Source organism: Rhincodon typus, chromosome 19 (assembly GCF_021869965.1).
Source record: "Rhincodon typus isolate 14 chromosome 19, sRhiTyp1.1, whole genome shotgun sequence".
Classification (NCBI taxonomy): domain Eukaryota; kingdom Metazoa; phylum Chordata; class Chondrichthyes; order Orectolobiformes; family Rhincodontidae; genus Rhincodon; species Rhincodon typus.
In genome coordinates, this window is record NC_063350.1 from 15,109,650 (window position 1) to 15,130,109 (window position 20,460).

At 38.5% G+C, this 20,460-nt stretch overlaps 1 protein-coding gene across 1 annotated transcript in view; it reads left to right on the top strand.

The window, feature by feature from the left end:
* The window catches only part of LOC125485500 (protein kinase C-binding protein 1-like), a 25,638-nt gene extending 5,455 nt beyond the window's left edge, over positions 1-20,183 (top strand). Inside the window, exons 4-11 of the mRNA XM_048608544.1 lie at positions 764-1,315; positions 2,198-2,563; positions 3,811-4,007; positions 8,023-8,103; positions 8,200-8,278; positions 10,283-10,522; positions 11,182-11,333; positions 19,177-20,183. Coding sequence (XP_048464501.1) covers positions 764-1,315; positions 2,198-2,563; positions 3,811-4,007; positions 8,023-8,103; positions 8,200-8,278; positions 10,283-10,522; positions 11,182-11,333; positions 19,177-19,278 — 1,769 coding nt within the window. The 3' untranslated portion in view covers positions 19,279-20,183. The remainder of the gene's footprint in view (positions 1-763; positions 1,316-2,197; positions 2,564-3,810; positions 4,008-8,022; positions 8,104-8,199; positions 8,279-10,282; positions 10,523-11,181; positions 11,334-19,176) is intronic.
* Positions 20,184-20,460: the final 277 nt, after the last annotated feature.

Sequence of the window (20,460 nt, forward strand, 5' to 3'; positions counted from 1 at the left end):
ACACACACACACACACACACACACACACACACACACACACACACACATCCATGTTAGAATATATTGATTATAAAATTTTGTTTGTTACTGCGTGGTAATTTTAAGCAGTAACCAGTGGTAGAGATTTGCATCAAGATGTTATAATTAAAATTCCATTAGTAATCAACATTGGTTCTGCGCTGAAAGTCACCAATGGGATAAAACTAGAATAAAATAAAGACTTTTTCACGATGTTTGCGATGAATTGAGGTTAACCAAAAGCAGAAAGGTTAGTGGGATTTTAGCCGGGCGTAGTGTAGGGGTAGTCTGATATTCAGTTCTTGGATACTATTATAAATCCTTAAAGTTTTATGCCACTTAAACATCTGATTTAGATCTTTGGATTTCTTTCCTTTATTTCTTGCACCCTCCTTTGCAGATTTTTGAAGTGAAATAAATTCTGTTGGCAATACTTAAAATACATTACTCTTTAAGAACATTACCAAATGCAGAGAAAAGTTATCTGTTTTTGTTGTACACCAGATGCCACTGTGGTCCAGTGACTAGTTTTGACACATTGCCTGCTTACTGTTGTACATTACAAGAATGCACAATGGCACTAATCATGGAAATGTCCTCTTGTGCAGGGATATTTATCCAGTCTATAGTGTTTCTACTCAGTGTTTGAGGTTTGTAGGTATTTGTTTTGTGACTCAATTGACATTATTCCAGATGTGGAATGAAAATAGAACTGTCTGAAAATTGAATATGTTTTTATTCCAAGGAATAAATGAAATTGCTGAAGATGTTGATGGAGGACCTGAACACAGTGATTCTGAGGATTCGGAAAAATCAGACACCACTGATAGTGAATATGCCAGTGATGAAGGGCTGAAACTAAACAATGGGCAAGAGGAAGGAGAGGAAAAGGAAGGTGTCAGGAGTGAGAAAGATTCCCCTTTTGTGAAAAAGAAGCCAAAGCAGGTAATGGCTCATGATGAAGTAAAGCAAGAGACAAGTCCAAGTTCGGCTATGGGTAAAAATGAAACCACTGGGCAGGAAAAGACAAATGGGGACCCTGACAAAGAACTTGTTGAGAAAATGAAAAGTCTGCATCAGGCAGCAAAGGAGAAACTAGGGAATAAAGATGAGACTGACTCTCCAACAGTACACTTGGGACTCGACTCTGATTCTGATTCTGAGAATGAACTGGTTATAGACCTGGGAGATGAAAGTAAAGAGGCTGTTCGAGAAGGCAAAAAAGGGGAGAAGAGCAAAAAGGATCAAACTCCAACACCGGCATTGAAGGAATCACCATCTGCATCAAATACAGAAAGTATGTATTTTAGACATTTGTTTTCTTTAATGATGTATCACTTTGTTATACCTGGTGGGTGTCAAGTGATGATGGGTCCTTTCTCTAAAAGTTGGATTTTGGATATTCTGTGACACCAGATGCGTAGGACAGGACCTGATCAAAATTACTAAATCGGAAAATCAATGCCTTGTATTTATAGAATTGTTTAACATGAGAATGAAGGACCTTAACATGCAAAAGAAGCAATTGCATTGCCTAATTATAATTAACAAACTGGCAATATATTGGGATTTGGAGTTTGTTTTAATTGTAAACTGCTCAGTAATGACGTATATGCAGACTCTCTGAAAAGTGGGATCATGGTGGAAACTTCAGATTGGCTGAATCAGATATTAAACATTTTGGTGTAGATTTTGCTACTATGATATAATGCATTGAAATGAAGGAGTACAGCAAGTTGTGGAAGGATGTATCTCATTTGAAGTATTTTCCACTTTTCAGTTAAAATGATTTATTGTCAGAAATCTAGTTTTACACTTTTGTTTTTAAATGTTCATTTTTTGGCTGAGCGAAAGCACTTGTTTGCTTCAAAACGCAGAAACCTAAGGCTTTATTGGCAGTCTTGTTTTGGCCCCAGTCAAGCTACAAGTAGCTGTGACTTGAAACTGGATTTAAAACTTTGTTGACTCAGGAAAGATTGAAACCAGAGTTTTGAGAAGCACATAGTTTCACTGTAAACTGGTTGGTAGTGTTTTCTGGGGAGGGGGTCACTATCTTGAAGAAAACATAGTGCTAACTAGAGAACTTGATCATAGATAATCAGAGATGTGTGCATCAAACTGCTGATTACCCTGTTCAACAGTTAAAGGGAAAATATAATATTCCTAATTATGTATATAGGTAAAGCATCGCCCACTTCAGCTGTGGCCAGTCAACCGAAAGGTGAGGCTGCTTCTTCAGTAGCCAGTCTCCCAAGCCAGACCTCTTCAACCAGTATTACAACGACTGCCAGTGTTGTGCCTACTGCCACAGTTCCAGCTGTTCCTGTTAGCAATAGTCCGGTTAAAAAACAACGGCCTCTGTTGCCAAAGGAGACTGTTCCAGCTGTTCAGCGTGCAGTGGTGTGGAATCCCTCGACAAAGTTTCAGACTTCCTCACAGAAATGGCACATGCAGAAGGTACAAAGACAGCAGCAACAAGTACAAGCGCCGCAGCAGCAGTCTCAAACCACAGGGACACGGTACCAGACAAGGTTGGCTGTGAAAGGTATAAATATTTTGAGTATTTATCTCTAATTCTAGGAAAACATCCAACTTTGTATTATGTTGGTAAATTTGTTGCTATTTGAAAATCATCTTAAACATTTTGGTTTTGTATTAGAGAAGTCATGTTGACCCAGTTCAGGCAGTAAAGCAGTGCCGTATTAAGGAACCAGAAAGTATCAGCAATGGGAGCTAAGCTCATAAAGGCTTTTCCGATGATTTTGGAGTTGCACTATACCCCACTGTTTCATTTAAAAACTATGACCTCATAAGACTGGGGCAGCTGACAATATACAAGGCAGCACGATGACGACTGCCCGTCTCCCTTCTCATCACGGGACTGACAGCCCTCTATTATTTTCCATGCTGTAAAAGAGTCAGAGTCTTTAAGCATGGAAACAGACCCTTCGGTCCAACTAGTCCATGCTGACCATGTTTTCAAAATAAACTAGGCCCACCTGCCTGTGTTTTGCCTGTATCCCTCCGAATCTTTCCTATTCATGTACTTATCCAAATGTCTTTTAAATGTTGTAACCGTACCTCATCAGCCACTTCCTCTGGCAGTTCATTCCACATATGAACCACACTGTGTTTATAAAAGAAAAAAAGCTGCCCCTCATGTCCATTTTAAATCTTTCTTCTCTCACCTTAAAAAATATGTCTCCCTAGTTTTGAACTTCCACACCTGAGGGAAAAATACCTTTGCTATTCACCTTATCCACGCCCCTCATTTTAAAACCCTTTTATAAGGCTTATATAGCCTCAACCTCCAACTGTCCAGTGAAAAATGTCCCCCCATCTAGCCTGTCCTTATAACTCTCCCTCCATTCCTGTCAACATCCTGGTAAATCCTTTCTGAATCCGCTCCAATTTAATGGTATCCTTCATACAGCAGGACAATCATAACTGTACACGTTACTCCAGAAGAGGCCTCACTAATGTCCTGTACAACCTCAACACGACGTCCCAACTTCTGTAATCAAAGATCTGAGTAACGAAGACAAGCATGCCAAACGTCGCCTTAACCACCCTGTCCATATGTGGTGCAAGTTTCAAAGAATTGTACACCTGAACATCTAAGTCTGCCTGTTCTACAACACCACCAGGGCCCTCTTGTGGCATCTGAAATGGCAGCGAAGTGCCAAGTTAGGTGTTCAAATGTTCGAATTCTTTAACTTTGTTCTGTAAGAATACACCAAGTTAGAGCACAGTGACTGAAGTCTCATGCTGACATTAACTTTTGAATTGCAGCTGTGCAGCAGAAAGAGGCAACCCTAGCAACTTCAACATCTTCTATTACTTTGGTTACAAGCAGTTCATCTACACCTGTGGCAGGCAGCAGTTCAGCAGTGGTGAGCACAGCTTCCAGTTCAGTCTACAGTACTGATTTGCCGATTGTTACTCCATCTGCTGATGTCGCTGCTGACCTTACAAAGTATACAAACAAGGTATGTCTGCTGTTTGTCTTTTTATTGAATAGTTTTATCACATGACTGTTACATAGACATTGCACCATGGATGCAGCTCATTTGGACTACATACTACGTACAGAACTGGTCACAGTACTTACGGAGGTTGTTAATGTGTTGGAAGCAGTTCAGAGCAGATTTATTAGACTAATAAAGCAGATAGACTAGACAGCTAGACAATGCTCATAAGGCAATCCAGGCCTGTAACCTCTCAAGTTGAGAATATTCCAAGATGACTTAAATGAAACATAAGATCCTGAAAAGACTTGACCAGGTGGGTATTGAAAGGATACTTCCTGTTGTTCAAGAATCTAAAACTAGGAGTCATAGTTTAAAATACATATGACGAAACATTTCTTTTTGAGTGTTGAGGGACTTTGGAATTCCCTTCCTCAAACAGTGGATGCAGAATCTTTGCTTTCAAATATTTAGAGGTAGCTAGATTCTTGATTACCAAGGTAATGAAAAATTGTCAAGTGTCTGCAGGAATGTAGAGCTGAGGTTAAAATCGGGGGATCAACCATGATCTACTTTGAATAACAGAGCCGAGTGGCCTACTTTTGTTCCTTGTTCATATGCCCAATCAATTCATGTTCGTCTGTATCCCATGTGGCTAGTAGTTCTAGTGCAATGTAATTGTTCCCTTTCAAAATCATTTTATTTCCCTTTCCTTCAACCATCTCTTAAACGTTGGATATGATTTGTTTCAGTCACTAACTTCAGTGCATTTCTCAGGCTCAGAATCTTTTGTCAGTCATTGGGTGGGAGGAGGGAAGAGAAGCAAATAGTTTCCCCAGCTTTTTGTATACATCTTCCACTGTATTTATGTCTTATAGTTCTTTGATCCCCAATCTTGAAAACATTATCTCCCAACCCTTCTTCATTTTAAACATTTCTGTGTAATCTTGATTTTTCTTTGTTCCAAACTGGCACAGACAAGTAGAATTTGCTCAGGGTCACCTGAAAAGCCTGAATTTTATCATGCCTGTCTTCATATTTGTCCTTCCTCATACAGTAGGCAAGTCTTTGAAAATGCAGTTTAGTGTCTATTGCATCAGCATTCTTCCTGTTTTGTGGAGCCCAAAATTTCACACAGTGCTCCAATTATGACTTTGTTCAGGGTTTAAAGAGTCACTGTTACATCTTGACCTCTGCATTATGTATTTCATTCCATAAAAACCTGTCCTGTGTTAGTAATTTTATGGCCTTCCTCAAGGGAGCTGCTGCTTTTTAATGTTCGCTGAACCTAAGCCTCTAAGTCCATCTGATGTTCCACATCACTTAGTTTCTTACCATCAATATGTAATTGGTATATTTTGGTAATAAAAGCAACATTTGCATTTACTGACAGTGAATTGCTTTGCCATGGTTGTGCCCAATTCACCATATTATCAACACTGTGTGTTGCTGCTTTTGGTTTTCCTATTTCAGTATTGTCTGGAAGATTGAACATCATTCCATCTAATCCTGTGTATGAATCATTGATCCACACAATGAACTGATAAAGAAAACATGCATTTTATGGCTGTAATTTATGTAGTATTTTGAGTTGTAAATGCTCAAACCTGTAGTCTTTTATGTTTCATGTCTATTTCAAATACGTTTTCTCATGCTCAAGGTGAAAGTCCCCTTGCACAGTCAAGTTGTTCCATATAATCTGAAATATGACTTTGTACCTGAAATAACCAGGTTTAATAGGTCACAGGACAAATGGTTAACTTTTTCTTGAACAATTGATTGCAACAAGTAAGTGGTAAGATCTTTCTTGCACCACATACACATAATATGCTGTAGAAGGAGCTGGACAGTGAACTTCCCACTGTAGAAGTCAATATGGCCACTGACTATCTTGCCAGTGGTAATGCCCCAGAAAACAATAACATTCTATCTTAAACTATCAGAAGTGGAAAAACAGCTCCTGCTGTAGAATCACCATAAGGAAGGAATGATATTTCTAAAGACATGTGCAATGCAAACATAATCACCTTGTACAAAAACCAAGGAGATCACATTGACTGCAAGAATTAGTGAGGCATATCCTAATTAAGTATTGCAGGGAAGTTCTTTGCTTTCATTGCACTGACCAGACTATAATCCTAGTGCATCTTCAGAGATTGCAGGTTGATGGTTAATGTGGCCCTCTCTACATTTCCTTCACAGACCTCACCAAGGCTTTAGAGCTTGCTGGCAGAGGCGGGCTCTTTAAATTGCAGTGAAAAATAGGCTGCTGCCTGAATTTGGGCATTTTTTTTGCACAAGAAAATGCACAGTTTTGTCAGTTACAGTGAAGCATCAAAAGAGGCTTTGAAAATACTTGGAGTAAAATAGGGCTGTATCCTGGCAGCAGCTCTGTTTGGTGTATTTTTTTTCAATGGTGCTAATGAATGCTTTCGACAACGTAAATGAATGTGTGTCCCTGGATGCCAGAACTGGAGGCAAGCTGTTAAACTTGGCAGGACTGCATGCCAAGACTGAAGTGCTCCAAAGTCCTAGTCTGTGATCAAGCTGTAATGGCATCCCGTAGTGAACTTTACTTGCAACAGTGGTACATCAAATCTCTCAGGCCTGCAAGGAGTTTGGACTGTCAAATCTCTCAGGAAGACCAAGATTTTGGGTCAGGGCTTAGAGGCTCTACCTTCCATTAACATTAACAGCCTTACTGTGGAAGTCATCAACAGTTTTGCATACCTTGGATCAACAGTTATCAGGAAGCTATTCGTGATTTTGAAATATGTGTCAGGATTGCTGTGCTGGAGCTGTCTTGTTGAAGTTGAGCAGTAAACTGTGGCTAAAAAAACAAAGCTATGTATGTGCAAGGCTTGTGTTCTCAGCAACCTCCTTTTTATATTCGGGAAACATGTACAAGTCAAGAAAAGATGCTGTACCACCTCGACTGCCTTAGAAAAATATCAGCATCTCCTAGCAAGATAGAATGCTGAACTTAGGCGAACCTCAGTCACCAGGGATCACCAGGATGTTTAACCTCTTGAGTTAGTGGTGACTCTATTGGTTTGGTCATGTGAGCAGAATGGATGACAGGCGCAACCTCCAGGGTAAACTCTATGGTAAGCTTGCTATCAACATGAAACCAACAGATCACCGCATCTGCAATACAAAGATGTTATCAAGCATGACCTTAAATTTAGTGGGATCAGAATTCGGAAATCCCCACTACTGACTAGAGTGCTGGAGATGAGAAAAGAACAAAAGAAGTGACCAGATAGTGAGCAAAGGACTGTCCCAGATGAAAAAATGCATCAGTAGACCGTAAGCAGATTCTTAATCCAGAAATGACACATCCCAGGCACGATCCATTGTCTCCTGAGATGGACAGATGCTGAGACAGATGCCAAAGCAAAATTAAACATGCCTTATTCTGTACCTGTCATCAGTATAACAGAATTGATCATTTAACAATAAGTTGATTTAAGTTGAGAGACTGCATGAAAGCTATTGTAATGAATGGTCATTCATTGTAGGTTCAGTGGCCAAATTGCCTCTGAAGAGTTGAGGTGTGCTGTTGGATTTTTGATGTCAGTCATATCATAGATCAGTGCATTTAACAAACCTTTGCAAATGATCACTGTCCTGAACACACTGCTTCATGTTCCTGAGAGCTCAACATTGAGTTAATTATTCACTTGAGCAGAGTTAGCGGAACAAAGTGAAATGGTAAGCATTAGTCCTTACAAGAGAAGGAAGAATTCCTTCCTGAAACTCTTGTTCATCCTCAGAACTTTCTTGCGTCATGTTTCTGGCAGCTGCGCACAAGAATGCCTGTTGTAAATTGTAAATATTAGATAATGTTCAGCTATTCGGAAGGTAGGGAAGGTATTAGTTGTAAGTTCTGAATTACAGTTGGAGAGAATAAACAATTCTTTAATTTTGAGATCAGACAGAATTTCATGTATTACAGTATCAAATAATGTGACTATAGAAGATAGTACAACTCAATCTAGTTTTTATTATAATCCATATGACTCTTACTTTCTAGATGATGGAAGCAATAAAGGGAACAATGACTGAAATCTACAATGATCTTTCCAGAAATAATTCTGGAAGCACGATAGCAGAGGTTAGTCACTTGTGTCCAAATTGGAGTCTATCTGTGGAATCTTATCTACTGTCATCACCTCACTGATCTGAATTGACTGTTTATTTTATTTGGCAGATTCGACGAATGAAAATTGAAATTGATAAACTGCAATGGTTACATCAGCAAGAGCTAGCTGAGATGAAACATAATCTTGGTAAATGTTACGCATTACTTTTATGCTGCCTACTGTATTTTCTCTCTGTTGAAAAATTATTATTTTCTTATACCTACTCTGTGTCATACTTTGATGCCTTATCGGGCTAATAAAGTAAGACTGGGATGAGGAGGATTTCTTCTGAGGGTTGAGAGTCTTTGGAACTTCTTGCCACAAAGACCTGTGGGAGCAGATGCTTTTTGTTTCTTTAAGGCTGAGATAAATTGTTGATTTGTCAGGGAATTGTGGGTTATAGGGAAATGGCAGGAAAGTGGGTGTGAGGAGTGTCAGATCAGCCATGATCCTGTTGAATGGTGGAGCAGATTTGAGGGGCTGAATGGCCTACTCCTGTTTCTAGTTCTTAGGATCAGGGGTTTGCACAAACCTATTATTAACCGAACTATCAAATTAGGAAACCAAAATGAGCTGGCTGTTTTTGTCCCTCAAGGGTGGCATGGAGTGGTTAGCATTGCTGCCTCACAGCACCAGGGATCTGGGTTCAATTCCAGCCTTGGGTGACTGACTGTGTAGAGTTTGCATGTTCTCCCTATGTCTGCATGGGTTTTCTCTGGGTAGTCTGGTTTCCTCCCACAGTCCAAAAATGTACAGGTTAAGTGGATTAGCCATACTAAATTGCCCTGTGGTGTCAAGAGCTGTGTAGACTAGGTGGATTAGCCATGGTAAATGTGGGGTCACAGGGATAATTTGGGGTCAGGTTCTGGAAGGGATCCTCTTCAGAGGGTCTGTGCAGACTCGATGGGCTGAATGACCTCTTTCCACTCTCTGGGGATGCTATGATTCTATGACACCCTGAGACTCAATGTCTTTTTCTAATGTTACACATGAGATTGGCTAGCAAATTATGGGCCCTTTTGATATTTGGCTTTTTCTTTTAAAACCAGATATTCCCCTTGTAAAGATATTTGTGTCGATTTTCAACTTTTTGCTCAGCCTCAGAATTGGTGCCGTGAATCAGCTGTCTGGTTTCCATTTCCCAGTTGCAAACCTTTTGTGTCTTCTTCTTTACTGTTTGCTTAGGTTTTTTGCATTATGCACCATCCTTGTTGAAGAGAGACCCTGGTAGATAGCTACTCTTGCATCTGTCAGTGTCATTCTGAACCTAGCTGCCGGAAGGTGCGAGGGAGGAGTAAGACTTGGCTTTCTTCTCTTTTGGGAAGTACCTAGCCTCTGCAGTTTTTATATAAAAGACATTGACGTTAGTAACATTTTTGCAGAGAATCTGTGTAAATATTCATTCAATTACTTTGCAGCATGTATAGATTTTCAATATGCTACACCTTTTTCCTTGCCTCATCTTTAGATAGGTGGTTGCCATTTGTTTCATGAATCATTGCACCAAGTGGACTGGGAATAATAACTGCAGTCTTGTAAGGCTGGATTACTTCCAATTGCTTATGTTGTTTTAAGATCTGTGGATCAAATTTGTACAAAGGATTTCAAATGTACTTCTGGATAAGTTTGATATTGTTATAAATGAGTTCCCAAGTTCTTGATCCACCAACTCTTTAAGGTCATATCATAAAAGACTGGAATGTAAATGTAATCAGTTGTTTTGGAGTAAATTTTAAACAGGTTGCTCCATTATATTGCAGCCGTTAAACATTTTATGGTTGGAACTTAGGGAGCTTCCCAGATATAAACTGAAGCACCTGCATGTTTTCTGGTGTATTCCTGTATTTTACTCGGTGTGTATGCAGGAGCAGAATTGGTACAGAAGCTCCTTTAGTCCACAAATAGAAGTTGGATAGGGGTCTGTGACTGGTGCAGTTTTGGTTTTGATGACCTGATTGTGCACAGAAGTTTTACTCGGCTTGAAAGTACAAGAGCTGAATGATGGAGAATTGAGATACCATTTAGATGCGTTGCTATCTCTCTCTGTAAATCTTCGTTAGTTTAAAAAGAACTATCCTCTTTTCACACATTGTTTGTTTGCATATGAGCTGTGATCATTTTCTGAAAACAGTATCTGCTTATGTGTCTTAGAGTTAACAATGGCGGAGATGCGACAGAGTCTTGAGCAGGAAAAGGATCGCACGATCACAGAGATGAAGAAGCAGATGGAGGCAGAGAAGCAGCAGGCTGTTGATGAAACTAAGAAGAAGCAGTGGTGTGCAAATTGCAGGAAGGAGGCCATCTTCTACTGTTGCTGGAACACCAGTTACTGTGACTATCCTTGCCAACAGGCACACTGGCCAGAGCACATGAAGTCTTGCACTCAGTCAGGTACGTAGTATCATAACTTAGAGACAGACTTGAGCTTTCTAGCCTGGACGTTGTTTTCACCTTGAATTATATAATTTTAATACAGAACGTAAATGGAAATAAACACCTTTTCACAAAACAAGTCTGAAAAGCTTTTCCTTTTGTTTAAAACAAAATTGCAACCCTTTATCTTTTTTTTGAATAAAGACTAGAATTGTGAACTTGAGTCACAATATTGCAGGAACAGTGATCTTAAAAAGGAAAGTATTGGATGCTTTATTTCTTTTGATTTGCCTTTACGGTAATGTCACCTTATCCTTGAAGCTGTGGGCAGGGAAGATTGTGTTGATTGTAAGCCCTGAATATGAGGAACACTAGACATTAATCAAACATCTAGTAGATTTGACCCATTATGAAACAAATACCTGACTGTCTTCACTCTGAGGGCTGCGGAAGGGTCACCGAACCTGAAATGTTAACTCTGATTTCTCTTCGCAGATGCTACCAGACCTGCTGAGTTTTTCCAGCAATTTCTGTTTTTTGTCTCCACTCTTCACTATTAATGTCCAGAATAAATTTCAGTCAGAGAGAGTAAATCCTAAATAAGACAGTTGGCATTTTTCAAGGATTGCCATTAAGTACAACAATTTGATTTCAACAGTTTTATCTTTTAATTGTAGCCACTGCAACTCAGCAGGAAACTGAATCAGAAGTGAATTCTGATGCATTAAGTAAGAATGCACAGCAAGCCCCCACAGTCCAGCAATCACCATCGGAGAGCAAAGCCAGCCAAAATGACAAGGAGCCAGGCACAGATAAAAGCAAGGAAAATGTAAGTATTGGCTGGTTACCTTTAGTCAATGAAACTTTGTTTCGTACACTCCAGGCTTATTCTAGTCATTGTATTCTTTGAATATCTTTTTCATTTACAGAGCTATTCCCAGCTCAGTTAAGTAAATCAACAACTATTTGTAACTGTCAAAACATCAATTAAAAGTACAAATGTGCCGCGAAGCCCGATTCAGAATTCATCACATGCTGCAATGCTGCTTCGTTTCAACTTCTTGCCAGAGGATAGCTAAAGATATGAACTCTAAATATTTGAAAATGCTTCACAACTAGGTTTACTCTTCAGTGTCAGATATTTCTGATCATCTTGTTGCGTTTTGCACGGTTACACTGTTATTTTGAATGCCTTTCATAGATCACGATCTTTTTCTGTTATATAGATTCAAATAGAAACCAATGTTACAAGATTAACTGGTTCTAAATTGATGGGAATTTAGATGGGAAACTGCAGTTGTATGTAAGATAACCAGCTTCTTGTTTACTTGTTGAACAAGATAGTGAGACTTCTAATCCTCCCTTTCAAGGATCAACCTATAGAAACTTGATACAAATCTTCATTTAACTCCAGTTTATGTTGGGCAAAGGCCAAATTACTTAATCAGCATATAGGTCTTTTGAAGTATTAATTTAGAAAGGAGCTTAATTCTGATATTATATATTTAGTCATGGCTAGATTTCTCTTGGATATTACGTATGTGTTCTTTTCCTTTTGCAATTTTTTTTATTCTTTTCCTCTGCCTTGAAGGAGTTATAGCCTTGCTGCAATATGTTTACTCAAATACCAGACTCTCTGCAACATGTTATGTGCTCGTTGTTCCTCTCTAAGCCTCTGCAGTGAAAGTCAACAAACTAAAAGGTTGTATTCGCATGGACTTCTCAGCTGAGCCTAATCCTGCCTTCACGTCCCTGGTTGATGCTCGTACATGCTCCTGCAGTAGAATGTGTTGTCCTAACTAGCTGAGCCACTTACAAGGTTTCAACTAGCCAGTATAAAACAGTTAATGTGCATAGCAATGTGAATACTCTCCAACTGGCATGTTTCTGGTTTCAATCATCTTCTCAGGGTGGAGACTGGAGCTTGCTAATGAAGTAAGAGGGCATTTCAGGAGGCAAATGGACTGATTTGTACTTGTGTTCTTTTGAGCAAGCTGTTTGTTCTTCGTGTTATAAGTCATTCTTCACAAGATATGCATATCCTTTTATATGGTTTTTAAAAATAATTGCACTAGGTAAGGAATTATGTCTTGGGGAATGGAACACTTATTATCCGGTGGCAGTGTTAAGTAAACCAGGATCTAGATGTGGGTTTAAATGCCCCATCCTCTACCTGCAATGCTAATTTCCTCCAATTTTTCAATTAAAAATCCTGCACTGCACTAATAGGATTCTTTCCTATTTTCCCACAATCATTTTGCTTCTCTGTGCCAGTTTGAGCCTATTTTAAATTAATGGTATGCGTTTGATAACAGTGATACTATCAATGCTCATTGCTTTTATAGAATGAATTGGACAACAAATTTCAATGAACAAAGAACTGCGAATGCTAGAAATCAGAAACAAACTCAGAAATTGCTGGAAAAACTCAGCAAATCAGGCAGCATCTGTGGAGACAAAGTAGATGTTTTGGGTCCAGGGACCCTTCTTTGAGACCCAAAACATTAACTCTGCTTTCTCTCCAAAGATGCTGCCTGATCTGCTGAGTTTTTCCAGCAATTTCTGATTTTGTTTTTGAACAGATTTCAGTGACTGGATACCTCCTAGTTAAGTGGCAAAATGGTAACTTCTAGCCCAATTCCACTGTGGTTTTTCTACAAAACTCACTTCACCATAACTCATGATAGACTCAGCATTAAAACGCACAAGGATCGTGAAGTTGTGGGGCTGGCAAAGTGTGCCCTAAATCTGCTGGAAAAGTTAAAGCGTGCATTTGTGTATGATGAATGAGTCCTACTCGCACTAAAGTTATCTGTACAAGCATAAAGTTGCAACCTTCTGTAATTATACTTCAGTTATATGTTAAGCAAAAAGTAATTTTTTTTTTGTTTTCTTCCTAAATGTTCCAAAACTTTGTCAAGTCTGTTCCCCTCTCTCCTTCAAAGTATTCGTTACATGCTACTGCTTTGACCATCTTTTGCATCAACATCACTGTGTATGACTTGGGGTTGGTTTTGCTTTGATACTCCTTTGAAGCATGCTTGGGTGTTTTAAAATGTTAAAAGATTTCTTATAAATACAAGTTGTTGGTCTGTACTTCTCCATCACTTTATCTTAATTGTAGTTTTCTTTTTCTCTCTCTCATTTCACTTTCTGTATGTGATTTTTAAATTGAATGAAATACTTAAAGCTGCTCTGTCTGATTTAGACGCAGCTTAATCAGTAAGGAAAAGACACTTTTGTTTGCCCTGCACACAGATGCATTGTAGAGGGTCCTAGACTGGAATGGTTCTCCAATTACCATATACTGCTATACAAAAACTCAGTGATAGTCTGTAGGCATTGTGAACATTGGACACTATTTGGTTGCCACTGACACCAAAATCGGAGTAACTTTGGATAGTAGGGCTCTTGCAGCAGAAAGAAAAAAAGTAAAAGTTATTTTATTATAACAGTCTGATTTTGATTACACCTAGGTTTCAGAAGCAAAAGGACAATGCTTTAACCTACTGCATCATCGATTTCTCTTTCTCCTCTTCAATCCTGAGTTCTTCAAACATAAAGATAGAAACAAAAATGGATGGAGCAGCATGGTCCATATTTTCTTTCTTGTCCTGTCTGTTTCTTGGTATCATCAAGTGGAAATGCCTGATTCTTTTAGTTTAATCAGAGTGAGTTTTGATCGGGGATTACCACTTCAAATTCAGGCCATAAAACTGCCGTTTTTAAGTTCCACAGACCTTTTTGAGTCACCCAGATCCACTTTATGATAAACTTTGTTTAAGAAACCATAGAGGAGTAATTTTTAACATAACACTGAAGTTTAAAACTGGTGTGGTGAGTTAGCAACGTGTTATAGAAAGTGCCCCATCTTCCTTTCCCTTGATTTTAGCAGAGGAGCTGATTTTATAATCCAGTGATGAGTTATAATCAACTCCCACACTATTGCCTGCAACTAACCCTGAGCTGGGCCACAAGAGATTTACTGGTGATATATAAAATTTCAAACAAAATAATAACTTTGTAGCCCAATTCTGCTGTGGGTTCTGAAGTCTAAAACGAAAACGGACTAAGGTTATCTCAAAATGACATGACAGGCATGAAGACCTGCAGATTTTGAAGAAAATTACTCAGTTTCATTGTTATTTAGAAACTAACAATTATTGCTGAGAAAATGGTATGAATATCTGATCCAAGAGCCTAATTATGTTGCTATTGTACAATTGAGGGGAAATGAATAGTAAAAGAAGGAAGCAAAATGGTTGATTTTATCAAAAGGGAACAACTGAATTAATATTCACGTGAACTTGTTAAAAGCTTTTTTACAGAGAGTTTCTAGCAGTCCAAATGGAAGAAAACTACAGTTTGTTGAATTATTGCATTTTATCCTATATAAAATTATCCTAACTAAAAGCAAAATATTATTCCTAAGATTATACTGACAATATTCGTAAAATATTGCATTTGAATGTCTCTATAAACCACTGTCACAGTGATTGGCACCAGCCTATTCAACTGGTTAAGGTCTAGTCAGAGACAGCTATCCACATTCTAACAACTCAACCCATAATTGAAAGTACAGCAGTTTACCAACTAAACAGATGTTGACAAATGGAGAGTAAAACAAAATATTACCTATTTAAAACTATGAAATGTTTTGTACATGCCTCATTGGCTGAAGTGTAACTTCAAACTGTCTGTTAGACTGGGCAGTGATACTTAAATTGTAATGGCCTCAGTTTTCTTTTGTTTGGGCACAACTTCGTTGCATCTTGGAATAATTCACTAAAACTTCAATAGCTATCTAGACACTATTCCATCAGTTGTGAATGATCAGCTGATGCAGATCCTCTCTGACTTCTGTAAGGCAGATTTAAACATGCTAACTGTTCCTCACAAACCATGTGTCCTGTCGTACCAATAAGCTACTTTACAGACTATTGGAGAATGCTGCACATGGTTGGAGTACAGTTGTTCTCACTCCTAAATTAATTAGAAGTAAAATACAATGTTTAAAAAGTAGGTGGGAACCGTTTAAAACATTGCTCACCAAATGTTAATTGTGATCACTACAAATGCGTCTTTTGTAACATTAATGTTGTGCTTATGAGATTGTCACCTTCCAATACCAAAGAAAATAAGAATATAAAATAAATTGAGCCCCTCAAGCCTGTTCTGCCATTTAAAATAGTCATACCTCTTTAATCCATTTCTAATTAAAAATCTACCTATTTCTTCCTCAAATATATTATGTTCCAGTGTCCACCACGCACTGGGGTAATGAATTCCACAGATTCATGACTTTTTGACTGAAGTAATTTCTCCTCCTGCCTGTTTTAAATGTGCCACAGCTTATCCTAAAATTATGGCCCTCACTCTAGATTGCCCCACAAAGGGAAGCATCCACTCGATGTCTACTTTGCCAATCTCCTTTTCAATCTTACATACCTTAATTTGAAGCTCATTCTAATAAACTCAAGTGAGAAGTGGCCAGTTTCTGAGAACTGTGATTTGATTGAACACTATTTTGCTTGCCCTTTCTCTAGGACACTCTCTCTTTTAAATAAAAACATTGAAACCCTTAATTATGACAGAAGCACAAAGGTAGAGTTAATCTGTTCTGAAATTGTCAGTGGAGTTTGTGTCACGATGGCTATTGTTCTTGTACCTACTCTACTGCACATTTTTACCATTTTTTCCATACTGTCTGTCTCTCATGAAACATGGCCATTAGAAGCCATGCTCTGCTGGAATGAGTGACTCAGCTGCTGTTGCTTTTCCCATTTTAATATTTTGTAGCTGAAGAGTGCACTTTCGTTTGACTCTGAGGCATTGCACCTATTGTTGTTAATTAGTAGTGTTTGGGTGTCACTGTAGAACTCTCTTTCTGCGCAGACAATATCCAGAGGATTCAGTTTACCAACACAAAGTTGAAATTCATCTTCAGGTAAGCCAACTAGTTCTAAAGCATAGTTCTTGGCATATATACCAGTTCATACATGTATAGCCCTCATCTCTGATAGGAAAATATCACTTTGGTGATTCAAGTATAGATGGATTAATTTTAAATTTAACAAAAAAGGTATATTTTCTTGAGTTCTGGTACATGCAGTACAAGAAATGAAAGAACAAAATATTGGAGAAGCTGGAAATCTGAACGGATTAAAACTCAATTGTAACACTCAACAGTTCCTCTTTACACAGCTCTTTTGGGATCAGTGAGGTTTTTAGCTTTGTTTTCTGTGTGGAATATATTGTTCAAAGTGAAACAACTCTTTTTGAAGTGTTGGATTACCTCTTGGTGCACAACCAAATTTTTAAAAATGTAGTTTTGTATGTGGCCTCACACTTTGTAATTTGAAGAGGCTGACTTTTGTACTGCTTGCATGGCATGTTTAGGGCTGCTGTGAAACCATAATACTTAACGGGGAACATGTGCTCTGTGAAGGTGCTGCATTATGGATGAGTCTCAATTTACTGTGGATGTCTGTTCTCTGCCACTGGCAAAATCTCATTCATCCTTCTTGTCCCTTTCTTGTTTATGAAGTGATACCTTATAGGTAATTCACATTTGCAGTCTGTGATCCCACTCCTCTTTCTTGCATCCACCGTATATGCCATTTTGGCTACTAATGTGAGCTAATACTTTCCTGTCATGTTTGTTTCTTGTCATTATTTGAGAAATGGAAGTGATGATGAAATTAACTTGAAGTTCTGTGCATAGCAGGGGAAAAAATATTTTTCTCTTTGTACGGTTTTACTCATGTTCTGTAGGATAGAGGGAGATGCTCATAGTTACTTTTCTTCTGAGGAACATCAGAATCACAGCAGGTAACCCAATTCTGTGGAAAGGGGAACATGGGCAATACAAAGAGGGAGAAACGAAAAGTAAAGAGGATGCTTGGGGAAGCTCAGAATTCAGTGACTTCAGATTTTTGTAATTTTTTCATGGATATTTTATTCCGATGTCCTGATTTCCATGTGTGTCCAGTCTACAAGAAAGTGGGGTCTTGGCTTTACAGGAGTTCACTGAGTTTATATAGTGATACTGGTGGTTTGAATGCTGCTGTAGAGGGTGGAGTGTATACAAAAGGCATATCTTCTTATGTACCTTGAATTTCTAGTGATTGGTGGCAGTGTGATATGTGCTTAGAGATTGACTCATGCAACACTCATTTTCTGGTCTTTTTGTTCCTATGCAAAATGGTGGGCAGGAAGCATACTTCAGTTTGGATAATCGTGGCCCATCATTTGTGAAAGAAACAATATAAGATTTTTTTACTTGCATCTGAAGCAGTATTGGACTCTTTGATGTGCAAATAAGGGGAATTATTCCTGCTGAAGTCCTCTCCTCGAGGTTGATTTGCCCTGACTGTCCTCTGGGAAACCAGTTCTAGGTGTCATCTGCAACAAGATACAAGTCACTTACCTGAATGTGACACTGGTTGGAATGGGAGTGCCTCTCCAAATTCCACATTGAAAGGAGAAAATCACAGCCAGGTCCCCATCTCACCACCGCTAGGTCAGACATCTGCAATCGTTGCAATCACCTTCTGAACTGTTCAAGGTTTTAAATTGCTAAGGTAGTCTAGTCCCCGAGCTTTGTCAGTTTCTAATATCAGAGAAGGAAAACGGACTCCCATTCAGAGGCTAGCAAGCAAAGTTGGGTGAGTTTATACTGAAGCATAATTTCACCTTTTTGCCAATTTTTAAAGCATTGTTAACAAAAAGCTAATGTTGGGGTTATTTGCATCACCTTTACAAATACTCCCAGTTTTTGTACCACTTTATAATAAATATCTGGCACTTGACACATCCTACCGCCAACTATATCATATTGAGTATTGTTGTTCCTCCTGCAATCACATTGGAAACTGGCTGACAAATGCAGAAGAGCTGTGGTCTCCTCCCACTGTCTGCAGCCATATTAAGAACGGATCAGCTATGCTGTGGACAATTGGGAATAGAAGATTGACATTTTAAAACTGCCAGTTATGAGCACAAATTAATTAAATGATCAGTGTCTTTTAACTTTTAGCCCATGTCCATCATTATTTTGGAGTGTCTCATCTTGGTAAGGGAATATGGCAACATTGCTCTGCCTGCTGAATTCTGCTTATCCTTGAACCTTGTCAAAATAAAAATTACACTTGCTTCTTAATGCTAAGGTGATTAAGCTGTTTTTAAACCTGTCATGGGGAACTGGAGGTGAAGAAGCACAGACTACAGTCTGTAAACTCTGCTATGTCCTGATACCTTTCAAATTTAGGGGTAACCTAACAGGTTTTATTGTATGTGAAACAGGCAGAATAAATGTGATGTGTTTAGTTTGGTAGTTACCAGATTCACAATTGTATTCCAATGTTTTCTTTGATTGTGGTGTGCTCCTTCGCTTTCTGATGAATTGGACATGTTCAGTGACCCAGTTACAGAATGTGGTCCCCTATTTCTGTACAGTGGGTGGAAAATTTGGGGAAATAGCAGGTGAGTTATGGGCACCCACGTTGCAGGTGGTCAATGAGCTGCATCAAACATGTTCCAGATGTTGCCACACAAATGGTCTGAATTACAATTTTTCTTTTAGAATTTTGCAAAGGTAAGCAATGCACTGTTTATTTGTCGAGGATTAATAGATTTGCAATTAAATTCAAATGCTGTTTTTCCACCCACAGACAATGCCAGTTGTAGTGACTCCAGCAGTTGGTGCAGTTGCTGTGCAGCCAGAAGTCCAGTGCACCCAGACCACAATGCCTGTCCAAACCCGCAGAACCTGAATGCCCTAGATCTTGTTGGACGACATTTGAAGAAGGCAGCATTATGGATCAAGACTTTGCATGGAGAATGTGTGAATATTGCCCTCGCTCTCCAATGAATACATACATTGCTTATCTGCTTTGTACATAACATACAGAGCTTTCATGACACTACATTCTTGCCTAGCATTAAAAAAATTGACAAAGAATCCAACCTGAAGTCTTCAGAATATGATCACGTCCCACAAGCCTTTTCATCTTTTTTAGAATTTGTCAATTCTAAAGCTTCATCCCCTTTGTATTTTCTTTTAATATGACTTAATGGAAGATTCTAGACTCTAGTTTCTGAAAATGTAGTGAATTGGGGAACGTATACAGCATGCAACAAAAAAGCCTTTAGTAGTTGGACCACAGCATATAATATTTATATGTAGGAGTCTGTGAAACCCAGTGACGTAATGAGCATGAAATGGGGGGTACGTTTTGGCATTTCTAATGAAGGAGTACAACATGGGGAGGTACATCTCGCTGCTCATTTATTTTCCTCTTCTCCACATGTTAGCAATTGTTTGCTCTTGGTTACATATGACATTTGAACACAAGGAGTTTGTGTGTATATGAGATAATCCTTTCTGTGTTCAGAATGATGCCAGTGCTTTTCTGATGTGTATATTTTTGTTTTTTATTTTTCATCCTGGTTTATAAAATAAGCAGTTTGTACAGTTTTCAACCAGTCCTGATGGGTAAATGTTATTAAAATAAAAAGTTTAAAAAAAAAATTGACACTATAGTAAAATTACCATTGTTTTTTGAGAACATGACTTGCTAGCCTAACTTGTGAAACAGAATTGCTTTTAGCATAATGGAAGTATTTTTTCACATTTCTTTGTACAAAGTTTATATTAAAAATAGCAAAAAAAAATCAATGGCTTGTATCTCTATTATAACCTCTTTAGTATCTTTGAATCTACAAGTACCTGGTAGCGTGGAAGAAAATTGCTTTAGTGCTCACATCAGTAAGCACTAGAAAATTGGATGTGTTCTCCTGGTATTTTCAACTTCTTGTCACACTATGCAAAGTGAAAAACATTTGTTGGATTTTTAAACAGATTGGGTATGAAATTGGAGGTGCACAGGAGTGCAGTTATGCACCTGTATCCTCCATGTTCCTTTCCATGCCATCATCCCAACCCCAAATTGAAC